The 26,865-nt window shown below is 39.7% G+C and overlaps 1 protein-coding gene across 2 annotated transcripts in view; it reads right to left on the bottom strand.

Annotated features, from left to right (window-relative positions):
* ADGB (androglobin) overlaps positions 1 to 26,865 on the bottom strand; it is a 1,448,570-nt gene that overhangs the window by 1,014,594 nt on the left and 407,111 nt on the right. For both annotated transcript variants that reach the window (XM_078649209.1, XM_078649210.1), the window contains exon 11: positions 261 to 435. In XM_078649209.1, coding sequence (XP_078505335.1) covers positions 261 to 435 — 175 coding nt within the window. The remainder of the gene's footprint in view (positions 1 to 260; positions 436 to 26,865) is intronic.

The raw sequence follows: 26,865 nt of genomic DNA, 5'->3' as shown, positions 1-26,865 counted from the left end.
TTTGAAGGGCTGCAGTATAGTTAGAGGTGAGTGCCAATTGTATTTACTCACATACTGTTTTAGCCTCAGTAGTGGTATGGTGAGCTTGCGGGTTGATAATGAAAAGCTAGGTGGGTATGGGCCTAATATACCCCTTGCAGTTAAACATCACAATTAAATATTGAGCTTATATAAAGTTCAAGAGCAAATTAGCTCCTTTGGTATGAACATCGGGTTCAGAATTTTATTTCTGTGTCCCTTTCTTATAAGAGCAGACTTACCTGGGGGATCCGATATGAGAATAGGTGCTTTCTTTACACGGATGAGTTTCCAACTTGGAATTCGTGGAGGTTTTGGGGGTGGCACCAATGGACCTGATCTAGTTCTGGTCACAAGAACAGGGTGACTATATAAATGTGAAATTCCATACTGCCGCAGGTATTGAGCAGAATCTGCCTGAAAAACACATAAGGTGAGAAGAGTGAACATCATTTAAATATAACAGACTGTGAAATCAAAATCTATCCAAAACTGAGAAAATAAAATAAAGATTAGGTAGGTATGAAATCCATCTGAGCCAGGAGGAGACATGTTGATATTGCTTATGATTAAGCTCCCATGTCAATCTTGCCAGGTTGAATCTGCATAGGAAAATCAAGACTATTTCACATATCCATGTTTCACCCTTTAGCTACATTGGTCAAACTCAAGACTTCTGAAGGAGGAGCTACGGCTGCAAGGACCAACAACTCAAATAGGCAAAATGCTAACGAATTATGGAATGCTGAGTAATGAAGGGCTCACTAAGCAACAACAGTGCATCTTAACCCCTTCAGCGCTAATGAAAAAGCCAGCTCGTCATGGGCGTTACCTGCGCTACGCGGATGACGAGCTGGCTTTGTCATAAACAAGCCATTTTTTAAATTTCAGCGCACAGCGGGAAAACGCGGTAGGGGTTAAAAGTGCTGGTTTAGACTAGTCTACATTTAGATAAATGGGCAGCATTTCTGCCACATTCTTCATCACTCTGCATCATGCACATGTTCTGCAGTCACTTGGCCTTCCAGTACAGGAAATTCGAGATGACTGTCTTTAGTTAGAAGGATGTAAGCCTCTATTTGATCATCCTCATCTTCCCCCTTTGGGGTGTGCACAGAGTATCTCAATGCATCTGAGTTGAACTGGAAAACGTTGTGGAACCAACAGAAAGAACAAGTTACTTACCTTCTGTAATGCTTTTCCTGCTGGATATAGCATCTGCCTGTGGATTCCTCATCTTTAGAATTACCCCTGCGCCAGCATTCTATGGAAATTCTTTTCTTAGCTCTTCCACGTCGACGAGGACGTCATAATCGCAAGGCTCCGCTCGCGACACCGTATGACGTTACTGGAGCCATAAGAAGACTTTGTCGCCGTGCTGACATCAGTTGCAACCATTTTTCCGTGCCTTTGAGGCGAACGGGTGGACCGACAACATAACAAAAGAATACCTAGTGTACGTAATATATTTATATATATACTAGCTGTACCCGGCCACGCGTTGCTGTGGCTCAGTCTGGTTAAATGGAAGCGAAAGAAAAGAGTAAGCGCACGTTTCTAATATATTTAATTTCACAATGCTTGTGGGTATACAATATGTTTTTGTGACTATTGTCTCTATGCGTCCCTTGTAGTTGTTGCGTCGCAAGCAAATCGATAGGGTCTGTTCAGCCTTTCGATTAAAAACACACGTGTATTGTACAAACGCGTATTCGAATCCAACGTTATGTATATATAAACACGCGCTAATGTTGCAAAGTGAACCAACTCCTCCCCCTCCCTCCACCCACTTCCCAGTCTGCCATCCTGACACCAACTGTCCATCCTAATATATGTAGACTATTGTCTCTATGCGTCCTTTCTTAATGTTGCAAAGTGAACCAACTCCTCCCCCCTCCCTCCACCCACTTCTCGGTCTGCCATCCTGACACCAACTGTCCATTCTAATATATGTAGACTATTGTCTCTATGCGTCCTTTCTTAATGTTGCAAAGTGAACCAACTCCTCCCCCCTCCCTCCACCCACTTCCCGGTCTGCCATCCTGACACCAACTGCCCATCCTAATATATGTAGACTATTGTCTCTATGCGTCCCTTGTAGTTGTTGCGCAGCAACCAAATCAATAGGGTCTGTTCGGCCTTACGATTAAAAACCTGTGCGTATTGGCCAGGCGCGTATTCAAATCCAACGTTGTGTATATATAAACACGCGCTTAATCGAATCCAATGTTGTGTCAAAATTTCAAAGCAATCGGTGAAGAACTTTCGGAGATTTAAGATTTTGAACAAACAAACATTGACATTTTTAATGTGTCTGTTTGGCCTTCCGATTCAAAACACACGCGTATTCGACATGCGCGTATTCGAATCCAACGTTATGTATATAAAAACACGCGCGTATTCAAATCCAACATTGTGTCAAAATTTCAAAGCAGTAGGTGAAGAACTTTCGGAGATTTGAGATTTTGAACAAACAAACATTTACATTTTTATATATATACTAGCAGCCCGTCCCGACGTTGTCCGGGAGCAACAGGCTTCCCCGACCCCCGCCTGCCCCGACATTGTCCAGCAGCCCGGCCCTTGCCCGGCCCGTCCCCCGCCTGCCCGGACCCCCGCCTGCCCCGACATGGGTCCCCTTAACTCACCCGCCACTCCTCCCGCCTGTCCGCTGCTGATATACTGCTTTAAATATGTCTGTTCTTCTTTGCAAAGGTGTACAGCTGACCAACCCGTTCTACAGAGTGTACATTGGCAGGGAAAGCTTACATCATAGCTAATGTTTTTGGCCTAGAGGTGTGTTAATGATTGCTGTTTCAGCATAAAAACACAGAATCATTCTCTTTTCTCCTGCAGCCCGGGCCCCCGCCCAGCCCGTCCCCTGCCTGCCCCGACATGTGTCCCCTTACCTCAGCCGCCGCTCCTCCCGCCTGTCCGCTGGTCGCACTGCCGCTGGCCTGTCCGCTGCTCCTCACGTCAGCGCTCCTCCCCCGCGCCATGTCCGCTGCTCCTCGTCGCGCTCCTGGAAGCCGCTCCTCGACGCGCTCCTGACGTGAGCACGCACGTCGCGGCCGGCGCTACTTCGGAGGGACTACTTTTTTTTTTTACTGTAAATTTTTTAAATAACTTTTTTGGGGTCATTTATATAGCCTATAACCTCTACACACCCTGACGATTCCAACGGTGTATCGGGTGTGTGGATTGGCGCTGTAGTTCCCGAGTCCGAGTTTACCCGCCTCAAAGGCTGAAAGTTCTTCCTTTATAATAGTAGTATATATATATATATATATATATATATATATTACCTACTGGCGGTCGCCAGTAGGTATATATAGTTAGGATTTTTTCTCTATGGGATTTTTGAAAATTCTATGTCTAATAACTTTGCCGTTTGTGGACGGAATTGGCTGAAATTTTCAGGAAAATGGAACATTTTGTTTCTGAGCAGCCCCTGAAAATTTGGGGGGGTCGTCAAGGGGGGGCCGAGAAAAAAGGGGGGTCCCAAAACGCGTTTTTCCCATGCAATTTTCCATAGGGCGGTTGGCCTCACTTTTAGCTCGAACGGCTGAATGGATTTGCACGAAACTTGGCAAAATTGTAGGGACTGTTAGCCCGATGTGCCTTTGCTAGGTCTCAAGATATGTGCTCCAGTGGATTTTGAAAAATTAACGTTAAAAAAAAAATATATATCTGTAAGCGCGCTCCGGGCAGCGCCCCGGTTCGCGTACCTGACGTGTAACGGAACTTCGCGAAGCGAAGCTGATTGGCTCTCTGGTGTCTGTCAACATTCTAAACAGTCCGGAGCGGCGGCCATCTTGTCTCTCGGTAGGATCGAGAGACAAGAGGAGGCCAAAACAAAGGGGGAAATGACCATAAGGGGGCATAGTAGATCCTCCCTGACCCCCTAGGTTTGATGTGGAGGCTTTAAAAGGGCCTGGGGAGCGCCCGGTACGCGCACCGGGAAGCGGTCCGGGGAGCGTACTATAAGGAAAAAAGAATGATAGACTATGATATTTTGAAATATTGTATGTTTATTGATTGTTCTTTTTGTTGTTTTTTTTTTTTTAATTTAAGTAGCAGTATTAATGATTATTAAATATAAATGTATTTTTGGAATTGTGCACAGTATACTATAAGTCTGACTTTACATTATAATCAATTTGGTACTAGTTTATGAATTACATATAAAAATGATTAAAGACTCAAACAATTTTTTAATATTAAATATAATTTTATTTTTCTGATTCTTTTTCAAAATTTTATAGAACGTCTAACATTTGACTGTCCGATATGTCCTCTTGTTGAGTGAACATAACTTCCCACATTTGACCGTCATCATAATGAAGTAAATAATCCACAGATTCTACACATTGTAGAAGTTCATGGTCTCGTGATTCATCCATGAATTCCAAGTCAATGGGTTCAATGATTTCCTCATTGTTCATGTCTAGGACAATTTCAAAGGAAACGTTCTGTTCTCCTTGCATTTTTGTGCTGAAATTTGAATAAAAAATAAATATATCAGTAGAGATAGGGCACTGTTGGGTTTAAGTTCTGACAGGTACTTTTGAGGCATGAAGTAGTACTATTAAAAAGTGCCTGTGAAAAAGCCTATGTAAATTCATAATTATACCACAGAAACCTAAATCAATCCATAATTATAATAAACAAGCCTTTCTCAATGTCTAACTCTTACAGAGGGATAGTATATAACTATCTGAAAATGTTTTCAAATTTATAAAATAATATCTTACCTTTTAAAAACAAGTTTAAGTTGTGAGTGAAAATGATCTTGCAATGTAGTTCAGGAAGTAGTAGTCAAAATGGCTGTGTTTCTCTATCTTTTTTTATATATATTCAGGTACATAACCAATCAAATGTCAGGTAAAAAAAGTAGAAAATGAAAGTAACATTTTAATTGGTTGTCAATTCCAACACTTCAGATGTGTTTTGTGAAGTAATTTACCTCAGGGTATTTAGAGAGGTCTACAGGCTAAATGGCTAAATGGAATTCCAACCAAATTTGTGAAAATGGTAGGGATTGGTATGTAGTATGAGTTAATCTATATTTGGTGACATTGTCTCCAGGGTTTTTTCTGTAAATTACTTTCCCACCTTTTTTAATGGAGCGCTTCCCGGTGAGCGCCCCGGTACGCGAACAGGCAGCGTTACGGGAGTCCACCATTTTGTGTTTCGGTCGAATTAAGATACAAGATGGAGGGCAAATAATGTTCAGAATGGGTAGAAGGGGGCACGGTAGACGTATCTTGACCCCCTAGGTTTTCTGAGGGTGGTTGAGGAGGCCCATATGTGCGGAAAAAAAACATTTTTTTTAAAAAATTTGCGCGGTTAGCGTATCCGGTGCGCGTACCGGGTAGCGCTCCGGGGAGCGTACTTTGTTGAAAATTAGTGAAAAAAGTTAGAGTAAAATAATAATTGTGAGTGATCAGATGTAGGGTAGCTCTGAAAAGAGCTTTTGGGTCCTGTGGCTGATGTAGGTACCTACAAGTAGGTAGCAATTTACAGTCTTAAATTGAGGATGAAAATTCTGTTCCCCTCATCTGAGAAGTGAACTCCATCTCCTCTGTAGATATCTTGCATGTAGTAACGCAAGTTATTGTTGTACATGGAGCCCATTCCATGGTCTCTCATGTAAGCTGAAACAGACTTATTTACATGCTTCCTCGATTTCTCAATTTGTGGACAAAATTGGTTTGACCACCTCCATTTCTGTCTTTGGCATATATTTGAATATATCAAGGCACTTTGAGGAAAAAGTGCCATCAATTGCTCAAAGGTGTCCTTTAAAAGCATTTCCAGACCTACCCCAGTCAAAGTGCCCAAGTCATTACCTCCACAGTGCACAATTAACAGGTCAGGTTTTGGCAAATGCAAAAAGGTTTTCACCAATGGTATCAATTGGTGACATTTTAATCCTCTGTGGCCAATCCACTTAATTTCCACATTTTGTAAATTGAGGTTAGGTAAATTTCTGTTATCAGTATACCTTTGAGCCCAGTAGATGTAACTATGTCCAACAATCCAGACAGAAAACATGGTGAGAGGAGGTTCTGCTGCAGTCAGATGAAGTGTGGCAATGAAATGGCAGTTGAAAAAATAAGAGTTTAAAATGAAAAAAACTGTGGAGTTTCTGTGTTAATGAAGCAGTAGCAGTGATTGGTGGATTTTGATTGCTGAAAACAGAAAGTTAGGGTGCATGGATGAGTTCTTTGAAAGATGTAATTTGAATGGTCAAGAAAAAATCATTTTATGAAAGATTGCACTGGATATGCAGGTGTACTGAGAGTTCAGAGTTCAATTGAAACATTGTTGTGTGAACTTGCAAACATCAGAGGTCTTTCAGGAGGTGGTTGCTATGCAAAAAAGGCAGAAAGGGCAGAGGGGGGAAGGGTGTTGTTTTGAAAAAAGTGAGGGAAGAGTTTTGATTGGGTGACATGAGAGATATGTGTGATGAATTACAGCTTTTCTGTGCTTTTTATGGCTGCAGACTCTGGAGTGCATACCTTTTGCTCTGCTAAAGACAAATTGGTGTGTTTCTGAGACTGTTTTGAAACTCATAAAGTATTTGCTAAGGTGAGAAAAGATTCATTTAATTTAGATAGAGAATAGTATGGTTTAGGGAGAAAATTATGAAGAAAGTTGTGTATTTAAAATGTTGCTTTGTGTCAAGTGTTTTACAAATAGATTTTGTTTCTTTGTGTTACATAGCCATGTTAAAAGTGACGCAAAAATAGTGCAAGGGTCTTACAAAAATGCTTTCATGTGTCTTAGGGTATTTTAACTCACTTCCCCATGAATGTATGAATATAATTTCTTTACAAGATGTGTTTAAAAACGTTTTTTGAAATCAATTAGGTTTCTTGATATGTACTGCTAGAGTTTCATAGGTTGCTTGGGGCATAGCCATGTTAAAAGTGACCCAAAAATGTTGCAAGGGCCTTAAAAAAACGCTTTCATGTGTCTTAGGCCATTTTAAGTCATTTCCCCTTGAATGTAGGTATATAATTGATTTAGATGATGTGTTTAAAAACGATTTTTGAAAACAATTAGGTTTCTTGATATGTACTGCTAGAGCTTCATAGGTTGCTTTGGGGCATATTTATAAGGCCTTTGAGTCTCTCTGATGTTATTTTTCCCATTTTAATTTAAGACCTTTCCCCGTGGTGCAAGGTCCTTGTAAATACGCCCCCATCTGTGCTTGGCAAATTTAGATCTTGATTATTTGACTTACATAGCTATGTTAAAAGTGATCCAAAAATGAAGCAAGGGTCTTACAAAAATGCTTTCATGTGTCTTAGGGTATTTTAACTCACTTCCCCATGAATGTATGAATATAATTGCTTTACAAGATGTGTTTAAAAACGTTTTTTGAAATCAATTAGGTTTCTTGATATGTACTGCTAGAGTTTCATAGGTTGCTTGGGGCATATTTTCAAGGCTTTTGAGTTCCTTTGATGTAATTTTTCCCATTTTAATTTAAGACCTTTCCCCGTGGTGCAAGGTCCTTGTAAATATGCCCCCATCTGTGCTTGGCAAATTTAGATTTTAATTCTTTGACTAACATAGCCATGTTAAAAGTGACCCAAAAATGTTGCAAGGGCCTTAAAAAAACGCTTTCATGTGTCTTAGGCCATTTTAAGTCATTTCCCCTTGAATGTAGGTATATAATTGATTTAGATGATGTGTTTAAAAACGATTTTTGAAATCAATTAGGTTTCTTGATATGTAGTGCTAGAGTTTCATAGGTTGCTTGGGGTATATTTAAAAGGCATTTGAGTCCCTTTGATGTTATTTTTCCCATTTTAATTAAAGACATTTCACCGTGGTGGAAGGTCCTTGTAAATACACCCCCATGTGTGCTTGGCAAATTTAGATTTTGATTATTTGACTTACATAGCCATGTTCCATACAGTTCTCACCTTCTGCGTAGTCTTTGATATGCTACACTCCATCTGCACAATGAGATACGTAAGCAAAGGAAACACAGGTGATGTGATTGTGAACTGAGGAAAAGAAATTCCACATTTTTCAATTACATCACCTGTGTTTCCTAAGTTTACGAATGACATTGTGCAGATGAGGTTTAGGCCTGTCCACGGACACAGAAGAGGTCTGGCCTTTGTTCAAGAGTGAAGTGGACATGACTTACTTCATTGGTAGGCCTTCACATGTATTATCTCCTCTGTACTCTTCAACAAGCGTAAATTTCATCTGCAACCCTGAGTAGGCCTCACCTTAAACAAACCTCTGGATAGGCCACACCTTATCGTCATCCTGAATCAATCATTTAAAATGTTAGGGACAGATTTATGATAGGTGTATGCCTCTTTTGCGTCACTGTGCGTCACTTTTGTGACGCAGCGGCGGTGCAAAAGATTTGCTATGTGGTGACATATTTACAACTTGATGCATCTAGGCAGATGTGTCATGCTGTAAAGTCCCGTGCCACATGAAACCGATGCAGCAGTGATGCAAAAGATGCACCATGTTGCAAGACAGGCCTCACTTCATCTCCAACAAGATAAGAAGCTGAATCTTCTGTAAATGTCAAAATTGTTGTATACACTGCTGAACTTCTGTGTACTCTTTGATATGCTAGACTCCATCTGCACTATGAGATACCTAAGCAAAGGAAACACAGGTGATGTGATTGTGAAATGAGGAAAAGAAACTCCACATTTTTCAATTACATCACCTGTGTTTCCTAAGTTTACGAATGACATTGTGCAGATGAGGTTTAGGCCTGTCCACGGACACAGAAGAGGTCTGGCCTTTGTTCAAGAGTGAAGTGGACATGACTTACTTCATTGGTAGGCCTTCACATGTATTATCTCCTCTGTACTCTTCAACAAGCGTAAATTTCATCTGCAACCCTGAGTAGGCCTCACCTTAAACAAACCTCTGGATAGGCCACATCTTATCGTCATCCTGAATCAATCATTTAAAATGTTAGGGACAGATTTATGATAGGTGTGTGTCTCTTTTGCGTCACTGTGCGTCACTTTTGTGACGCAGCGGCGGTGCAAAAGATTTGCTATGTGGTGACATATTTACAACTTGATGCATCTAGGCAGATGTGTCATGCTGTAAAGTCCCGTGCCACATGAAACCGATGCAGCAGTGATGCAAAAGATGCACCATTTGCAAGACAGGCCTCACTTCATCTCCAACAAGATAAGAAGCTGAATCTTCTGTAAATGTCAAAATTGTTGTATACACTGCTGAACTTCTGTGTACTCTTTGATATGCTAGACTCCATCTGCACTATGAGATACCTAAGCAAAGGAAACACAGGTGATGTGATTGTGAAATGAGGAAAAGAAACTCCACATTTTTCAATTACATCACCTGTGTTTCCTAAGTTTACGAATGACATTGTGCAGATGAGGTTTAGGCCTGTCCACGGACACAGAAGAGGTCTGGCCTTTGTTCAAGAGTGAAGTGGACATGACTTACTTCATTGGTAGGCCTTAACATGTATTATCTCCTCTGTGCTCTTCAACAAGCGTAAATTTCATCTGAAACCCTGAGTAGGCCTCACCTTAAACAAACCTCTGGATAGGCCACACCTTATCGTCATCCTGAATCAATCATTTAAAATGTTAGGGACAGATTTATGATAGGTGTGTGCCTCTTTTGCGTCACTGTGCGTCACTTTTGTGACGCAGCGGCGGTGCAAAAGATTTGCTATGTGGTGACATATTTACAACTTGATGCATCTAGGCAGATGTGTCATGCTGTAAAGTCCCGTGCCACATGAAACCTATGCAGCAGTGATGCAAAAGATGCACCATGTTGCAAGACAGGCCTCACTTCATCTCCAACAAGATAAGAAGCTGAATCTTCTGTAAATGTCAAAATTGTTGTATACACTGCTGAACTTCTGTGTACTCTTTGATATGCTAGACTCCATCTGCACTATGAGATACCTAAGCAAAGGAAACACAGGTGATGTGATTGTGAAATGAGGAAAAGAAACTCCACATTTTTCAATTACATCACCTGTGTTTCCTAAGTTTACGAATGACATTGTGCAGATGAGGTTTAGGCCTGTCCACGGACACAGAAGAGGTCTGGCCTTTGTTCAAGAGTGAAGTGGACATGACTTACTTCATTGGTAGGCCTTCACATGTATTATCTCCTCTGTACTCTTCAAAAAGCGTAAATTTCATCTGCAACCCTGAGTAGGCCTCACCTTAAACAAACCTCTGGATAGGCCACACCTTATCGTCATCCTGAATCAATCATTTAAAATGTTAGGGACAGATTTATGATAGGTGTGTGCCTCTTTTGCGTCACTGTGCGTCACTTTTGTGACGCAGCGGCGGTGCAAAAGATTTGCTATGTGGTGACATATTTACAACTTGATGCATCTAGGCAGATGTGTCATGCTGTAAAGTCCCGTGCCACATGAAACCGATGCAGCAGTGATGCAAAAGATGCACCATGTTGCAAGACAGGCCTCACTTCATCTCCAACAAGATAAGAAGCTGAATCTTCTGTAAATGTCAAAATTGTTGTATACACTGCTGAACTTCTGTGTACTCTTTGATATGCTAGACTCCATCTGCACTATGAGATACCTAAGCAAAGGAAACACAGGTGATGTGATTGTGAAATGAGGAAAAGAAACTCCACATTTTTCAATTACATCACCTGTGTTTCCTAAGTTTACGAATGACATTGTGCAGATGAGGTTTAGGCCTGTCCACGGACACAGAAGAGGTCTGGCCTTTGTTCAAGAGTGAAGTGGACATGACTTACTTCATTGGTAGGCCTTGACATGTATTATCTCCTCTGTACTCTTCAACAAGCGTAAATTTCATCTGCAACCCTGAGTAGGCCTCACCTTCAACAAACCTCTGGATAGGCCACACCTTATCGTCATCCTGAATCAATCATTTAAAATGTTAGGGACAGATTTATGATAGGTGTGTGCCTCTTTTGCGTCACTGTGCGTCACTTTTGTGACGCAGCGGTGGTGCAAAAGATTTGCTATGTGGTGACATATTTACAACTTGATGCATCTAGGCAGATGTGTCATGCTGTAAAGTCCCGTGCCACATGAAACCGATGCAGCAGTGATGCAAAAGATGCACCATGTTGCAAGACAGGCCTCACTTAATCTCCAACAAGATAAGAAGCTGAATCTTCTGTAAATGTCAAAATTGTTGTATACACTGCTGAACTTCTGTGTACTCTTTGATATGCTAGACTCCATCTGCACTATGAGATACCTAAGCAAAGGAAACACAGGTGATGTGATTGTGAAATGAGGAAAAGAAACTCCACATTTTTCAATTACATCACCTGTGTTTCCTAAGTTTACGAATGACATTGTGCAGATGAGCTTTAGGCCTGTCCACAGACACAGAAGAGGTCTGGCCTTTGTTCAAGAGTGAAGTGGACATGACTCACTTCATTGGTAGGCCTGGACATGTATTATCTCCTCTGTATTCTTCAACAAGCCTAAATTTCATCTGCAACCCTGAGTAGGCCTCACCTCAAACAAACCTCTGGATAGGCCACACCTTATCGTCATCCTAAATCAATCATTTAAAATTTTAGGGACAGATTTATGATAGGTGTGTGCCTCTTTTGCGCCGCTGTGCGTCACTTTTGTGACGCAGCGGCGGTGCAAAAGATTTGCTATGTTGTGACATATTTACAACTTGATGCATCTAGGCAGATGTGTCATGCTGTAAAGTCCTGTGCCACATGAAACCTGCGTCAGGTTTCATATAGGTGTTTTGTTGCAGGGTGGGCATTCATTTGCATGAAAGCCCTGTAAAACTAACACAGTGAAATTTAGAAGATTTCACTGAGTCAGCTTTATAGCATTGTTGAATCAAATCCTTACGCCTGTTTGAAACAGGCATAAGGAGTGATGCACCATGCAATGTGAGGCTTCCTCCTGTGCATTGCAGTAGACATGTCGCGCTTACGACGTGATTCCTGCAATGTGCTGCTTTTGCGGCACAGATGCGTGACGCATCTGTGCTGTTTTTGCTCAATGGTGCTCCACATTGTAAATGCGGCACATCATGGGTGGCAGAGCAGCGGTGCACGTTAACTGGTGCATCCCCGGGGATGTGCCAGTTAACATAAATCTGCCCCTTTACATTTAAGTATGAGCAGGGTAAAAAGAGTTGGTGAGGCTTATCGAAGGTTAAGAAGAGATGAGTCCTGTTCACTGAAAACTTGGACATAGGCCTCACCTCCTCAGCATCGCTGGACATGGCTAAATAATAATTGCAAAATGTTACTCTTGTTAAACAATTTTAATATTATAGTCTCTGAGATTTATCTCTTACTCTGCAACATCTCATTGTTGTTCTCTTTCTTTAAAGATAACGACAACATCAACCATGAGTGATAATGAGCAATCAGTTGATCTCGATCTTATCATTGAAATTGTGATTGAAACGTCAGTGGAAGTAGATCCCTTGGATGATTTAAATCCTGAGGATGATGAAGAACATGATGAGGATGCCGATTTGTCAGAATTGTATGACATAGGGTGGGAAGCTGACCTGCTTGAGCCTATGGAACTATAAACATTTATTTTTAAAAGTTACTGGAAATGAAAAATAAAAATGTAAACCGTTTCAATTAAAATTAAACAAAAGTTCAAAAATAGGTTGTGTGTAGTGTCTTTAATAAAATATTCAAATATGCTCATAAAATTAGTTCAGATTCACATATAAAACAGCACAGGTCAAATGTAGAAGCATTCAATTTCTTTGCTACTATTGTGAATACTAAATTTGCCAATGCACTAAAAATGACAAGTAGTGTGTTAAATTTTTGATGACTGTTATTGATTTACTGTTTGCTAATAGTGGTTAATAACATTTTTTATTATATTTTACCACAGATTCAACTGCAGATCATTTCAAAATTAAAGAATGCCTTCGAAAGACAGAAGGCGAAAGGCTACCAAACATCATAGACAGCAGCTTAAAAAATTATTGCAGCAGACCTCTACAATAAAAACTCGTCAAGTCACCAAGAAAGGTCCGGGTAAGATAAAGAAATCATTCATAAGAAATATTTGTAGAAAAAAAAGTAGTACTACAGAAAATGTTTTAGTCCAGAAAAAGAGAAGCAATTTAAACGGTAAGGGAAGGCCAATCAAAAATGTTACTGCTAGAGCAGGAGATAACTCTGTGCATGGTAGTAGAAGGAAAAATCAGTTTAGGGACATTCGTAGACGAATGTTCCGCAACAGGATAATTGGCAATTTGTTAAAAAATATTAAGAAAGGTCAGCAGAAAGTGGTTTTTTATAAGAGAAAAAAAAATTTTGAGAAAGTTATTGATCAGGCATTTGAAATTAAGCGAAAGTTATTTATTTTGATAATCAACAGAATTAGGAAGCTAAACAAGGCAATTTATGATTTCAAAAGAAATAGTAGATGGAAGAGAACAGTTAATCGTAGTAATTTTTGTGAAGTTTTTTCAGGAGAATGGATGCAAGTTGTGAGGCATTTTTTAATGAGGAGAGTTATTTCCAGGATAATGATTTGGTGCATGCAGTTGACATCAGTGGTCGAGCTTATGAGGTGAAAGATGGTTGTCCAGTTGAAAAAGAAAAACTTGTGACAACAGAGGCAGAAGAGGTGTTAGGTAATGAGGTTTTAGGAAGACGTCCTAAGGGACCTGTGTACACCTGGAAGTGTAGTAGTATTTGCAGTGTGCGACAGGATTCCATCAATTTGCTTTGTGATTTTGTACGGACATTTAATAAGAAAAGTTTGAAGCAGAAAATGAAGTTGTTGCAAGAATTAGATCCTTGCAGAGTGAGAGAAGTGACAGGTTTGCATGGTCATTCACTGGCTTGTCTTTCCAGGAGAGTATGCCAGAGTGTTTTTCATCATTTCAGGATGCTAGCAGTGCATCATAATAAAGTGAGGAAATTAGTTAGAATGTTGTATTATGCTAAGAGTCCAGCAGTTATGCTTAAACAATTATGCACTGCTCTTTTGCATGGTTCTGAAATAGATGTGAAGAATATTTGTGAAGAAATTGAGTTTTGTTACTTTGGAAGTAAAGAGGAGAATGTTGAAATTGACCCAGAAGAAGAGGGTAATGTGGAAGATAGTGTACAGGTTTCCAGTACAGATAATTTTCAGAAGGAAATTGCCACGTTTCAGGTGAAATCAAGTGAGAGGCCTAATTTCACTTGTGTGTGTTGTCGACGCACTTATTATAAGAATCAGACTAAGTTAGTGGATTTATATGCAAAAAGTGAAAGGGAAAATAATAGTGAATGGAAGGATTTTGCAACATACTTGATGGTAGAAAATTGTTTTGATTTGGGATTGGATCAACGTGTGTGTACTTATTGTTGTAACAAATTAAATCAAAACCAGATGCCTGCTAGAGCGGTTCATAATAATCTGGAATTGGTTGAGATTCCTTCTGAATTGAAGGATTTAAATACTTATGAATCTATTTTGATTCAAAGTATCCATCCCTTTCAGGCTATTGTAAGAATGGAGCCAAAGACAGGGAAATTGCCTCCATCAGATTTACAGAGAGGATTAAAGGGAAGAGTTGTTTATTTGCCTCTAGATTTGAAGAAAAACATTAATACAATTGGAGTAGAAAAAGTGGAAGAGGAACCTCTGGTTATCTTAGTTAATGGGGTTCCGACAAAGAGTAAGAAAATATGGCAAGATTTAGTGGATGTTAGGAAAGTCAAAAAGGCAACATTGTATTTGAAAAAAAAACAATAAGTACTATAAGAATGTATATGTTGCAGAAGAGGAAGTAAGTGAAGAAGAGGATAGCGATTTGTGTGCTGGTCAAATTGAGAAAGTAGAACCCTCTAAAAGTGAAGAAATATATGAACATTATAGTGTTTATCCTTTGTATTCCAAGGAAGTCATGGGGAATGCTATTGAGTTGTTTCAAATGAAACAAGCCAAAGGGAGTCCCATTAGTGTTTGGGAGGAAAGTTTGGAAGGTCGGTGTTTCCCACAGCTATTTCCAACAGGTCAAGGAGGAAGATATGATGAGCGAACTCATCAAATTCCTGCTTCTGAATACCGGACTTTACGATTGTATGCAGAAGATCCTAGGTTTCGACAATGCATTCCCTATTTGTTTCATCTCCTGTTTGAAAGCGATCTGTCTGGACTGTCATATGCAGTGAACCACATCTTGAAAAGTGGTGTACAGCTGCAAAATATCTCGGCAAGTGACTTTATGGATAAAGTCAATGTGCAAGACAGTATTTTGGATTCTCACCTGATTAATCTCATGGCGTGTCAGCGTGGTACTAATGAGTACTAGTACCGTCGTCATGGTGATTTAAAATGTATGCTGAGGAACTTAGGAACTCCCACATGGTTCCTCACTCTCAGCTGTGCCGAGTATGGCTGGGAAGACAAATGGAAACATTGAAAATATCGAATTCAAGACACCCGGAGAACTGTGCTCTTTGGATCCAGTGAATGTATGCAGGTACTTCAATCATAGATTTGAAGCTATGATGTCTTTCATCATGAACAAGAGAAATCCACCTCTTGGAGAGGTGTTGGATTTCTTCTGGAGAAAGGAGTACCAAGCAAGAGGTGCTCCTCATATACATATGCTGCTGTGGATCAAGGATGCACCTAAATTTGGAACAGATCCAGAAGACTTAGTGATGAGTTTCATAGAACAGTATTCTACATGTGCTGTTCCAAACGCAAAGGAGGACAAAAGCCTAAGAGGACAAGTTCTACGCTTCCAAAGCCATCGTTGCGGAAAGTACTGTCGTCGTAAATTCAGAAACAAGGACAAGTTCTACACCAAATGTTGTTTCGCCTTTCCACGACCGGTGATTTCTAAAGGAAGAGTGAACAGTTTGATGTCTTCGCTGCGACATAATGTGATGAAGAAATCACCTAAAAACACATACAATTTGAAAAGGAACGAAGAGTCCAAGTATATCAACGACTACAACCCAGTGATTTTGTCCATGTGGAATGCTAACGTGGATATACAGTTTGTGGCTGATAACTGTATGGCTGTGGCTCGGTATGTGACATCTTACATCACCAAAAAAGAAAAGACAGAATTGAAGGATATGTGGGAGGACATTTCCCATGAAAAGAGCCTCAGTAAGAAGTTGTACAGTTTCAGTCTGAAGATGTTGTCACATCGAGAAATCGGAGCTTACGAATGTTCTGACCGGTTGTCTTCAGCAAGTCTCTATGCCAAATCCAGGAGTATCGTTTGGGCGAGTCTTGGTCTTGCTGCAACGCGTAATCGAGTTCTGAAACCCGTGCGGGAAATTGAGTATTTGGCGGAAAAGGAGCCAAACAGTACTGATATTTTGAAGACCAACATGTTGGATACATATTATCCAAATAGAAGCAGACACCTCGAGAATGTTTGTCTGTATGAGGTTCTACAAAATTACATATTCAAGAGGAACATCAAAGAAGATATTGATAAAGGAGTGTATGCTGTAATTGGAAGTGAGGGATGTCTCGTCAAGCAAAGAAAATGCCACTTGGTAAACCATCGAAAATTGAGTGGCGAATCTCCTGAAAAAAAAGAGTTTTTCTATTTAGCACTTTTGCAACTTTTCAAGCCTTGGCGTGCAGAAGAGGAACTGCTTGGAGATTTCCTCTGTTACGAAGACTCTTTCAATGCCGCCAAGGAGACCATAGAATGTCCTGTTTTTCTCAAATATCTAGAAATGTTGAATGCGGAAATCGAGCAGGAAGCAACGATTGCAGCCGAGATTGCTAGAGACAGTTCTCAGGACAGTCAGAGTTCTGTTTCATTGAGTCAGGATCCACAAGGAGGACCAGTTATCGAAAATGAAGCTGCCACTGCCATGATTGAAGTGGAAAGAGCCATGGCACATGCTCAGGAGGATGCGGTTAACTTAGAAGACTTGGAAAGAAAACTCAACATTGAGCAGAGGAAAATATATGACGAAGTTACCAACCAAATTGATCATGGATTAAGTCATGAGAAGAAAGAGTGCTCATGTACGTCGTTGAAACCTGTCCGACTGTACGTGAGTGGAGAAGCGGGAACTGGAAAAAGTTTCCTCATTAAAGCAATTTCATGTTATTTGCAGAAAAGGACTGAGTCATCGCTGTCTTGTGTTGTCACCGCTCCAACTGGACTGGCAGCATATAACATTAAAGGTATTACTTTGCATCGTCTACTGATGCTGCCAGTGGAGCATGATAACAAATTACAATACCACAAGTTATCTGGAGATGCTTGTTGTGAAGTTTCAAGAGTCTTGAAGAAAATGAAACTTCTTATCATTGACGAAGTAAGCATGGTTTCCAATGTCATGCTTGCCTTTGTGCATTTGAGAATGCAAGAAGTTCTCAAAACAGAGTATGATGTGTTATTTGGTGGCAAACACATCATTGTTTTCGGTGATCTTCTGCAGCTGACACCAGTGAAAGGACAACCTGTGTTCAAAATGCTTACGCATGAAGATACCAGGAAGTGCCTAGGGAGCATTGGCAACGTTAATATATGGTTAAACTTCAATTATGCTGAACTGCATGAAAATATGCGTCAGGCGAAGGATGAAGATTACAAGAATATTCTACAAGATGTTAGAATCGGAAAAGTGACCGAGCATGGGAAAGAAGCTTTACATGCACGATTACTGTCAAATTTGTATCCAGAACAAGACGTTGTGCCTGAGAATATTTTTCAGAAAATTACTGAGAAGAAATCTGGAATATGTTTGATGCCAACTCTTGCAGAATGTGCCATCTTCAACAACAAAATGTTGTATTTAGAAAACCAAGATATTGTGAAACTGGAAGCTATTGACAGAGTAGAGCATATGGGATCAACAATTATTTTGTCTGAGAATTTGAAATCAAAATTGCATTCATTAGAGAAGAATATATCTAAAACTGCGGGTTTTGAAAAGACTGAACGTGTGCTTAAATTGCCGTATAATTTTAAGAAGGAATTTACATGTTGAAAGAGGTCTGGTAAATGGATCAATGGGTAATGTTGTTGATTTTGTGAAATACATAAATAGGGATGAAATTGAATTTTTAAAAATTAAATTTGATGGCATTGACGAAGTACAGCTAATTGGTCGTTGCTCTGCTAGGTTTTTGCTTGTGAAAGACTTATATGTTCGCCGTAAGCAGTTTCCTGTTTGCTTGGCATATGCGGTGACAATCCATAAATCGCAAGGTTTAAGTGTAGACAGTGCATTGGTGAATATTGGCAGTTCTGTTTTCAAGGAGGGTATGGCATATGTGGCATTGTCACGAGTCAGAACTTTATCGGGATTGTACTTGATTGAGTGTGATGTCACAAACATTTGTGCGGATCTAGACTGTGTTAAGGAATACAATAGGTTAAGAAGAGAGTATGCGCCACATTTGCCTCAATATCCTTTGTTTGAGAAACGTGTGGTAGGCCGGAAACGAAGAAATGTGACCAATAGTAGGGAGGTTGTAGTAAAAAGACGAAAAGTCGATGAACCAGAAATTATAAGCAGAAAGGAAAAGGATTTTGTTGAAGATGTTGTTGGTTTTCAATTTGAAAACAGTTCTGGTGTCAACTGCTATGCTAATGTAGTGGTTAATGTTTTGTTTTCTCTAGAAACTTTAAAACAAGAGATTGTGGTCAATTCGGATCAGAGATTTTGCAGTTTGTTGAATTCTGTGTTAGAGAAATGTAGCACTGAGAGAACAAAAATAGAAAGTGTGTCTGAAATTCGAAATCTGTTAGACAGATGTTCAGGTCAAACACAATTCTCTCATAATATTCAGCAAGATTGTCAGGAGTTTTTAATGTATATGTAGGCTTTCCTGTTTTCAGTTTCTATTTTTGGTAAATTCTGGTGGTGTTTTTTCAGTGTTTTCCCGTGATTTCAATACCTAAAAAAAACAGTGCTTTTCAGTGGTTACACATTATCGCGCCATAAAAAACACCTGAAACAGTGTTTTACCGGTGTTTATGGAACGCTTTGCTTTAATTATTGCTTGCTCTCTTCATTGATGCATGGTATATAGACAGTGCCCATACAGTGCATATGAGGTCCAAATACATTTTTACAAGTCGAACTTATTGTAGTACACTATGCAATATTTCTTCAGTGAGTCTTTGGTCATTAGTGCTCTCTCTTTGCTTCCCATGTAAGCTTTTATTTGTTAAAAGGCCCTCTCGACATTGGCACTTGAGACTGGCAACGCCAAAACAGCCAGTACACAATTTGCCAACTCTGGCCACTGACGTAGCTTTCTATGCCAATACTGGTGCACCTGAAGGTTAAGATTCTCTGGTACAGGTTCTGCAACATGCGTAGAACTGGGTGCATACTTTAACTTTAGCTTTAAACAAGGATTCAGAAGGGTCTAGCAATCAATACCAATTCAGAAAGAACTTGAAACCCTGCTCCTGTTTCCCACTGGCTCGCGTCATCGTTTATGGTAAACAGTGACGCGTGATTAGAAATCAGGCTTCTTGGTGACAGCCTTGTCCACTTTTAGGACGGCCCATATGGACAGGCCGAAGCCATCTTTGTTTGGCGTGATGTTGCACGTCAGAGGAGGAGCCCTAAAAGAATTCACTTTGAAATGCATATTTCACTTCTTTACTTCTAATTGGGGATGAAAAAGGAAAATGCAGAACTTCGCGCAGGGAATACACAATGAACGACACAACACATGCGGGTACAGATATAGCACGACCCATGAATGTCTTGGGCACCGACACCTTCTGGACCGACTGTTTTTGGTTTTACTAGTATAGACAAACTTAGCATGCGGGCTGTTAATAGCTCAACCTACGCCGCGTTAAGACAGGTTAATAGTTTTCAATTTGGCTCCTTTTCACTTTCCTTGCTTTTAATCACTAGACAGGTAATTAGAATAAGATATCTGCGTGTTGCTAGTAATAATGCATTCATGTTGTTTGCATTTGATATTAAAATCATAGCCCATTGTCTTTTACACTATACAAAAGAGCTACAACAGATAAACCATGCTACAGTAAATGGGCTTCTAATCTGTGAAGTACATAGCTACTTAAGTATCGGGTCTGGGAAAAAGCATGGCTGTTAAAGTTGTAATGAGGGTCTTCTTATTTGGAAAACGAATTTTAGAAACAATTGGCATCAGGAATCCACTGCATGCACTGGATAGCACTCCAAACCCCGAAGAGCACTGCATGGCAAACTGAAAACAAGCATTGGCTTAGCCGATAGGTGTACTTTTTTGACTGCTTGATTTCAGGGTGCTGTGGGCCGCCTCTGCCACGCTTGTTTTAATGTGCCTTGCTTTTTGTCTATTAAACAAAGGTCTGCTGTTTATAAGTTTGGCGCTTACTTTCCCTCCATGTTAAACAACAGTAGATGTTTCAGCACCCAGGCTAATGTGCTGCATAGCTATATACATATAAGGGCCCCAAAAGTGAGACCGATTGCATTGCAAATGCTGGTTTTACAGGTTTACGAATGCTACAAATCACCAACACAACATTAGAGCTGCTTTCTTTGTGAACAGATTACACTTCAAAATATCCAAAAGTTCCCCGCTATCTTCCCAAAGACTACATTCTGTAATTGACAGTGCTTGAAAGAAGTTGCAGGCCTCAACTGCATAAATCTTACAAGTCATAGTTGCCTGTGTTTTTGACTACGATAAAATCCAAGTTGCCTAAACGACCCCTTCACAAATGTCCAAGGTGATGCTGAACCCTTCAATTCACTCCCGGAGTAGTAATTTCCTTCTCCTGCAGCCACCTCTTCTGGTCGTCTTCCGTTCAGACCCTTAATGTTGTCAGAGTGCACATCTGTCATGCCACAACTATGTCACCGATGACCACTCTTAGACAAGCTCTGAGCATATTCCCAGTTTACCCAATTCTTGCCAAACTACCTCCACCTTTGTTAACAAACAGCGCACATTTCTCACTGACTATGGACTTGCACAAGTTGAGAAGAATTGATGTATCTCTAAACGGAAGACTGCAGCTAACGGGAGGGCTTTTTATGAAAAATAAAACTAAACTCTTACATTTTAAATTCGAGGTGTGTGAAGTTCTGTGAAAATACCAAACTTTGTAATCTCACATATCTGCGAAATGTCTTACCGTTGTAACCTTTGCAAGCTTTAAACAGCTGGCGGAAATGTCTGTCCAACAAAAGTTTGTTTAATTACTTTGGCACTGCGAAGAGGTTAACCCCTTCTGCGCCATACATTGTTCACTGTATAATCACAGAACGGATCTGTGATTATACAGCGAATAATGTATGAAGCAGTCTCGGGTTTGTATTCCCAACAAAAAAGCACGCACATGTGAATTAGGAAAAAAAAAATGAATGACCTTTGTTTTTTAGCAGAGTGCTCGATCTCTAGCTGTTCTCCATGTACGAGTGTAGCTGCACGGGCTCTAAGAAGGGACGAAATAACAACAAAGCCTCGTTCTGTAAATGGTCTTTTTAAAGTCCTGTTAAGTACTTGGTGCAGCCGCAATAAAACAGACGGCAGACCACAACAGCTCCTCTCCCCCCCCCTCCCACGCGAACCAGGCAGGGGGCCGTGTGTTGCTCTGGCCCTCGGGCCATTCACACCTCGGCTCCCCATGTGCAGTAACAGTGTTTTTTCCCCCTGACAGACACCTCTGCGCCGGGCCACCACAGGCAGGCCAATTGTTTCAAATGCTTTGGCTCCATCAAGTGGCACAACAACTATGAAATTCAGTGACACTCGGTTTTAACCATGTCAGCTGATTTTCATCCTGTAGGGTACTCTCGGTCAGAGTCGGTTTAAACCGAATTCCGAACAGCCTATGTATATGCTTGATGTATTGCATGATGAAGGTGTAGATGTAGATCACCTGTTTGGGCTTTCTTATCAATGGCAGCATGACTGCGAGAACTGTAGGGTATCAAGTACTACTAGTGTAGACTCAGAAAGATTTATATATTTAACTTTGCCAGACAGTAAATCAGTGTCCTTTAATAAGCTAGTAAAAGCAGCTGATCACAACATGGAGTGTAGCCAATGTAAGTCTGAAATGTTGTCAACATTATTTATACGAACATATGGCCAGTATGTTATTTTAATGTTCCAACGATGTAGGCCTGATGGAACACAATTGACAACTTTGCTTAAAAATGTTGTGGCTTCACAGTTGTCAATATCAGGAAGGACTTTTGTAACTGCAGCAATTATATATCATGACGGTCCTTCAATAACATCAGGACATTACACAGCTTATTTAAAGTCTAGAAATGGCTGGTCATTCTGCAATGATTCTGTTTTAACTTTAAAAAAAAAATTGCCTTTTGACCTTAAAAATTCTTACCTGGTGTTTGTAAAACCAAAATGTTAGGGAAGGAATCTCAGGATTTGCTCTGAGGAATTTCAAGAGGCTCTAATGGCTCCTACACAATTTGGCCTTGAGGATAAGTGTAGTACAGAGTCAAAAGTTATTTTTGAGTTTTAAATAGTTCCTGGAAAAAAAGAAGGTTTTCTTACAGAAAGTGGTGGGCACGGATTAGTTAAAGGACAACAGAGTATTTCCCAAAGCAAACGGTGTTCTTACCATAACACTTGACGTCATGGAAAAATAGCTGCACTTTGAATGAGTTCAGAAAAACTGTTTCTTTTTATAAGCTAATTCAAGCAGCCAATAAAAACATGGAGTAGAGGTAATGTAAGTCTGCAATGCTGTCTAGATTATTTGACCAAACTTTTGGTTATAATGTCATTTTAAAATTCCAACTATATAAACCTGATGAAAGTAAGTCTTCAACTTTAATTACAAATGTTGTGGCTACACAGTCGTTTATTTTAGGAAGAACATTTTTAACTGCAGCTATTATATGACATGATGGTCCTTTGACAAGATCCGCTTATTACACAGCTTATTGAAAATGTAAAAAAAGCTGCTGTTTCGTAAATGATTCCTATTTGACTACGATACAATGTTGCCTTTTACTTAAAAATATTCTTACTTTCTGTTTTCAGAAAAGAGAATTTAGGGTAGGTAACTGGTCTATAATGATTCTAGGGGTTGATATAATTTTATCTACTGTTTTAAATTGCTTTGTGATTAAAAGTGATGTAGAGAATTAAATAATTGTAGTAGTCATAGAGGTAGTGTAAGTCTGCTTCATAGTAAGCAGTATCAGTGTCATAGGAAATGTGGAACATGAGTGAGCAAGAAGGGTAAGATATTACTAGTCCAGGATTGTGAAAGTGATCTTGAACGTTTTCTTTCTCAAAGTTGCGGAAATACAAAATGACGGGATTTGCTTAGAAGAATTCCAAGAGTTATAAATGGCTCTTACACGATTTGGCCTTGTGGAAACGTGTGGTAGAGAGCGAGAAGTCATTTATTGTATGTAACATATTTTTCAAAACGATGGAGGTTTTCTTTCAGAAAGTGGCGGGCTGAAAATAATAGCAGCACAACAGAGTGTAAGCTGTTCATAGGACATCATTCGACGTCATGGAAAGTAAGTTAATTTTAAGGAGTTCTGATTTCTGATTTGTCATGTTGTATGGGTTTTTTAAACACAATCATTTTGATTGTGTTTTTTTTTCCCCGCTGTTATATGATGAATACCTTCAAGTCACTGTTTTTAGTGAAATTTGATAAATTCTGAGAACAGCAAAAATAAACCATTTAACATGTATAATTAATTCTGTACTTTTTGTATTTATGATATACATTTAGAAATGTGTAGTAGACATGAAGAAGCTGAGGCTTCTGTAAGTGTCAAAGTTGTTGCATACAGTGCTCACATTCTACGTAGTCTTTCATATGATAGACTACATTTCCACAATGAGATACCTAAGCAAAGGAAACACAGGTGATGTGATTGTGAAATGAGGAAAAGAAACTCCACATTTTTCAATTACATTACCTGTGTTTCCTAACATTATGAATCACATTGTGCAGATGAGGTTTAGGCCTGTCCAGAGAGATAGAGGAGGTCTGGCCTTTGTTCAAGAGTGCAGTGGACATGACTCACTTCGTTGGTAGGCCTGCACATGTATTATCTCCTCTGTACTTTTCAAGAAGCTAAATTTCATCTGCAAAACTGAGTAGGACTCACCTGAAAGAAATCTGTGGATAGGCTACACCTTATCAGCATCTAGAAACAATCATTTAAAATGTTAAGGGCAGTTTTATGAAGGCTGTGTGCCTCTTTTGCGCCGCTGTTCCGTCACTTTTGTGTAAAAGATTCACCATGTTGCAAGATAGGCCTCAGTTCATTTCCAGCAAGATACCGTCACTTTAAAATGTATCTAATTAGGACTGTGTAGGGGGCATGCAGAAGCTGAAGCTTCAGTAAGTGTCAAAGTTGTTGCATGCAGTGCGTACTCTTTCATATGCTGGACTACATCTGCACAATGAGATACCTAACCAAAGGAAACACAAGTGATGTGATTGTGAAATGAGCAAAAGAAATTGCAAGTTTTTCAAATACATTACCTGTGTTTCCTAACATTACGAATCACATTGTGCAGATGAAGTTTAGGCTTGTCCAGGGAAACAGAGGAGGTCTGAACTTTATTGGTAGGCCTGCACATGTATTATCTCCTCTGTACTCTTCAACAAGCCTAAATTTCATCTGCAACCCTGAGTAGGCCTCACCTGAAACAAACGTCTGGCTAGGACACACCTTATTGCCATCCTGAAATAATCATTTAAAATGTTAGGAACAGTTTTATGATGATTGTGCACCTCTTTTGCGCTGCCATTGCGTCACTTTTGTGAGACAACAGCAGTGCAAAAGATGCATCATGTTCCAAGATAGGCCTCACTTCATCTGCATCAAGATACTGTTAGTTTAAAATGTATATCTTTAGGACTGTGTAGGGGGCCTGGAGAAGCAGAGGCTTCTGTTAGTGTCAAAGTTGTTGAAAAACTGTTTGTCCTTCAATCTTTTCCCTTGTCTTTTCTAATTTTTAAATACATGTTTTAATATTTTTCAAATGTTTGTTCTCTCTTTCACAGATTGAAAGTATAAAAATAACAAGTGACTAAGTTAACGACAATTATAAGGTAAATGTTTTGTACTCTTTTCGTTACATTTCTATCACATTTAACTACTATTAGTTCCACTGCTTCATTTCTTTAACCCTCACTTTCCTGCCTTTGCTACTTCCCTCATTCCTTTCTCTATTACTTACTTACTCTACTCCTTCCACTCCTTTTCTCAGTCCCTCTCTTCTCATAGTTCCTCACTCTTGTTCACTCACTCCGTCTCTATTACTCTTAGTGTCTCTGACTGATCACTCTTTCACTACTTGTTCATTATGCTTTCTCTGTGTAGTTGAAGCACACTAAGGGGCATATTATGAACACAGCCAATAAAATTATTGCTGCTTTTATCGGCAGAAAACTTCTGCAAAACCGGCTTTAGCGGCAGTTTTCTGCTGCAAAAGCGGCTTTAGCGACACATTTCTGCCAATAAAAGCTGCGAAACTTTTATTGCCTATGTTGATAATATGCCCCTATGTTATTTACATTTCTTTGCTGTTTCAATTATTCCTTTTCTGTTACTTCTTCTTTTCTGCTTTCTGTTTTTTCTCTCTGTTATTCCACATGTTTTAATCTTATTTTGAACATTCACTCACATTCTCTAAGAAACTCTTCTTTGTTATTCTTCTACTCTCCTTTTTTTCTTTCACTTCCTTATCTATTTTTTTTTTCACAATTATACCCTCTTCCATCTTTTCTTCGGTAAATAGATCTATTAAACAGTATCTCTGGTTTAGTCCCTATAGCTGTCTTTCTTTTAACATTACTCTCTGTTTACTTCCCTTATACTTACTCTTCTTTTTTTTTTTTTTTTTTTGGTTCGCTCCCGGTTCGCGTACCGGGGAGCGAACCGGGAAGCGAACCAAAAGAATTAGAGGTTGCTAGAGTGCTAAACATTCTAGCAATTTTTTTATAAAGGGGAGGTAGTTCTGAAAATAACTTTTTTTTAATGTTTTTGTTGTTTTATATATTTATTTTTTTTCTGAAAATTTTTTGTTTTTTTTGTATTTTTTGAACAATTTTATGTTTTTTTTGGTTTTTTTGGGGGGAAACAACGAAAAACAGGCATTAGAAAGGGCTCAACAGGAGCAATTTTTTTTTATTTTTTGGGGCGTTTTGAGCACTTGTGGTTTTCATATGCTCTGTTTATCAAATTGATACTCATATTTGCACATGAGAGTAAGTTACCACAATAAAGACACACTATCTTCATGTGCACAAAATTTTCTTGAATGTTTGGCACTGTTTCCCGTGCCTCTGGCCCCGACAGAGTTACCTGTGCCGATGTACTGGCCACAGGAGTTGGTGGGTTGTCTTGGAGGTCACGCATCTCTGCCATGCTGTAATTCAGTGGATGCCACCTCTGCATATGACGGTGCATAGTATAGTTGCCGAAACTATACTTTTTATTTGTGCCTCTAGATAAATCTTCTTTGCATATGAGGCATGTCACATAGCGAGCATTCACTTTTTTTTGTCCTTGGTGGTGGTGGTGGTGGGGGTGCACCAGCTGCAGCTACTACTGAAGCCATTTTCTACTAAGCAAAATAGGTCTTCCTTTCACAAAGTTGAAAGTCAGAGTGAGAAAAAAGGTGGGGGCTTTCATCATTTTGGAAAAAAAATAGTTCTAAACCAATGAAAAGTGTTATTTTTAGGTCACATGACCTAGCCTTACATCATTAGGAAACCAAAAGTGAAATGAACCAATGAAGTTTTATTAACAAGTCACATGACCTGTTACGCTTACGTTACGCGCTGCGGGCCGCGCCCCGGATCGCTTCCGGGGAGCTGCGCTTCGCGCCTTGGTTCGCGTACCGGAGCACTT

Source organism: Lissotriton helveticus, chromosome 6, assembly GCF_964261635.1.
Source record: "Lissotriton helveticus chromosome 6, aLisHel1.1, whole genome shotgun sequence".
NCBI lineage: Eukaryota > Metazoa > Chordata > Amphibia > Caudata > Salamandridae > Lissotriton > Lissotriton helveticus.
The sequence above is the reverse complement of the archived record's forward strand: the minus strand, read 5'-3'. Positions and strand labels throughout refer to the sequence as shown.